This window comes from Fulmarus glacialis, unplaced genomic scaffold (genome assembly GCF_000690835.1).
Source record: "Fulmarus glacialis isolate BGI_N327 unplaced genomic scaffold, ASM69083v1 scaffold37551, whole genome shotgun sequence".
Lineage (NCBI taxonomy): Eukaryota > Metazoa > Chordata > Aves > Procellariiformes > Procellariidae > Fulmarus > Fulmarus glacialis.
Genome location: NW_009195340.1, coordinates 1 through 2,642, shown reverse-complemented (window position 1 = coordinate 2,642; position 2,642 = coordinate 1). Strand labels below are relative to the sequence as shown.

Sequence of the window (2,642 nt, the reverse complement as noted above, 5' to 3'; positions counted from 1 at the left end):
TTGGCAAGCTGATACTGCTATGTTCACTAATCTGCTGTCTGATGCCCAACAGGAGAGGTAATGGCTGAGTTCTTCCTGCCTTTCTCTTGGCAGAAGCACTCGTTTCACTTTTTCTCCTCTATCTAGCTAATGATTTTTTTTTCATTTGTAAGGAAGAGTATACTAGTGTCCAAGGATAATTTTGGCCAGTATTTTACAAATTCCTTTATTAAATAAAACCCTTCAATGACTGTTCTATCAGATCTTTCTTGCCTTAAAATTATTTTACTTGCACCACTGCTAATTATCAACTTTCAACAGATCAGGAGATCAGCTTTTTCTTTTCACACACAATACATTATACCTTCTGTTTAAAAAATAAAAGACAAACCCCTATTTTCACTTAAAGCAAAGAGAGAAGTGAGCTGAACTATCATGTAAATTTCTAAGGCATTTACCAGTCTTGACTGCACGTCCGAGTTAACTGCATGACTTCTGACATACTGTGGAGATCGCAGACAACAATTCTTAAAACCACTTTTATGTTCAGGTGTATCTTAATTGCAATTTATTTGTACAGGCACGGCATTTTATAAAGGAACTTGGATTAAGTAGCAAGAGAGACATTTATCCATTATTGCAATGGACAGAGAAAAAAATAGTAGTTGCCTTGAAAAGTTCTGTGATTGATTTGCTGATTTCCTTCCTTACGTTGTCAGTCCCACTTGGAAGTTTTCCTCCTCATATACCTGGACCCCTCACTGTCAATTGCTTCATAAAGGTCCTTTTTATTCTCTACTGTTGCATGTAAATAGCCAAGGTAGGCCACACAGAGGGTCATTGCTATGAGTCCAAATGCCATCACAGGTTTGTTCTGACCAAAAAAAAAAAAAAAAGTACATTTTTAGTCAAAACACTTTTCATTCATCACAAATGTTACATTCTTCAATCTTAGCTTAGAAAGCGAACAGTAAACTATAGTGACATCTGCAAAAATCATCATTACCTTCTTGTAGACTGATCCAAATAACTTTAATAAGCAGCAAGAAGGGAGACCTGATTTTCTGATAGCAAAAGGAATTCCCTGTGAAAAAGACAACTCTCATCTCATTGCCCAGTGCTCTCTTGCTGGTAGCAAATGCTGGTTGAGCATGAATGAACAGGCCAAAACCAATTACTAAAGGTAACTATTACAACCTTCTAACAGAATTCATCTGGATATACTACTGGGACAATGTACCCTGCTGCTGCCAAGCAACCTTGATTATATTCCTCTAAAACAGATGTATTATCATCCCAACATCTACTTTTATTTTATGCACAAAACTTCATCCAGTCTTGCTGGGTTCTGCTAGTGTAAATAAAACCTGAGTATCATCAACTTAATTATAAAAGCAAGAAAAAGAAAAATCCAAAATACTGAAAAGCTACCAAAAATCCCCTCCTTTCCTATCAAAAAGCTTGCATTTTATGATTTGTTCCCTTTTAAATATTGAAGAGGACTCCTATTACTTAACCTGTCAAATTACATGGGTAATATGCCTGTAAACAGTCTTTCTGAAAGCAACTTGGCTAGGTACAAAAGAATCAGACAATATAATAGTGAAATAAAAGCTGGAATAAACAATGTAATGTTCTGAGCTCTTAATCAGAGTGGAATAAAAGTTAAAATATTTTTAGTTACATTACTGAGTGGTTTGCATAACAAGAGATAGTTATATAATGCACACAGAATTGCAATGATTATTTTAAAGCAACCGTGTCTCTCCAAGCATATTTAGCTTCTCTCAGAATGAGCCTCTTACAGGTTTAATGAAAAGCTCTGGGTTCACAGCTCGAAAGAGCATAGTTGTTTGAACACTCCTCGGTCCTGGTTTTCTCTCTTTGGGTGTTTCATTTTCATTTGGAGATTTGGTAGAAGACATTTTAATTAATGTTGACTACTTCCTAAAAACAGAATGAAAAATAGGTATCATTTTAATAAAAAAACTAAAAGAACTACCTTCATTGAATATGAGTTCAGACTCAGCTTGTCTTCTTACAGCATGAATTTTTGTTTGTGTATATGTTAAATGATTGCCTGTGGTGTTACCTAACATGCCCAGCTTAAGCACATTGATTTTCAATCTTGTCAATTTTGTGCATCCTAAAACTAACTTTTGGAGATGCACATCTTTGTACAGCAAACTAAGTCTCCTAATAATGGGCTTGGGGTTTTTTACTTGCCTTTGGCTGATGCTTTAGCTACCTATGGACTGAGCTGCAGCCTTCAGGCTAAAAAGAAAGTATCAGGGCACTTTTTTTTTTTTTTTAAAGTAACCTTATGTGTGACAGAACAGCCTGCACCCTGTTATAGCGTGGTCACTCTATCCACCCACCCCCGCGGCCCTAAGTCTTAAGTCTCGTTTTCACATACAAGGGGCAGGTCACCTGCAAGATGCCACCTGCGCAAAGGTGAACAAGACACGCCCTCGGTTAACCCCGCTTACTGGGGGGCAGAGGAGACATGGTGCTAAGGACACCCCTGCCCCGTAGTTTACACGAGTGGAGCACAGCTGGCGGCTCCGGGGCAGGATTCACAAACCCAACCCAGCAATCACCCCGGGCCTCCTCCCGCAAGGCCCCAGAGACAGCAGGGAGGTCAGGGCAGCGTGGAGGTCGAC

At 38.6% G+C, this 2,642-nt stretch overlaps 1 protein-coding gene across 1 annotated transcript; it reads right to left on the bottom strand.

The window, feature by feature from the left end:
- Positions 1-694: 694 nt before the first annotated feature.
- Positions 695-1,955, bottom strand: SMIM8 (small integral membrane protein 8). Its single transcript, XM_009588063.1, has 2 exons — positions 1,785-1,955; positions 695-853 (listed from the first exon to the last, which is right to left on the bottom strand). The coding sequence occupies exons 1-2, from the start codon at positions 1,902-1,904 to the stop codon at positions 695-697; spliced, it is 279 nt and encodes a 92-aa protein (XP_009586358.1). The 5' UTR covers positions 1,905-1,955.
- Between the last annotated feature and the right edge of the window lie 687 nt (positions 1,956-2,642).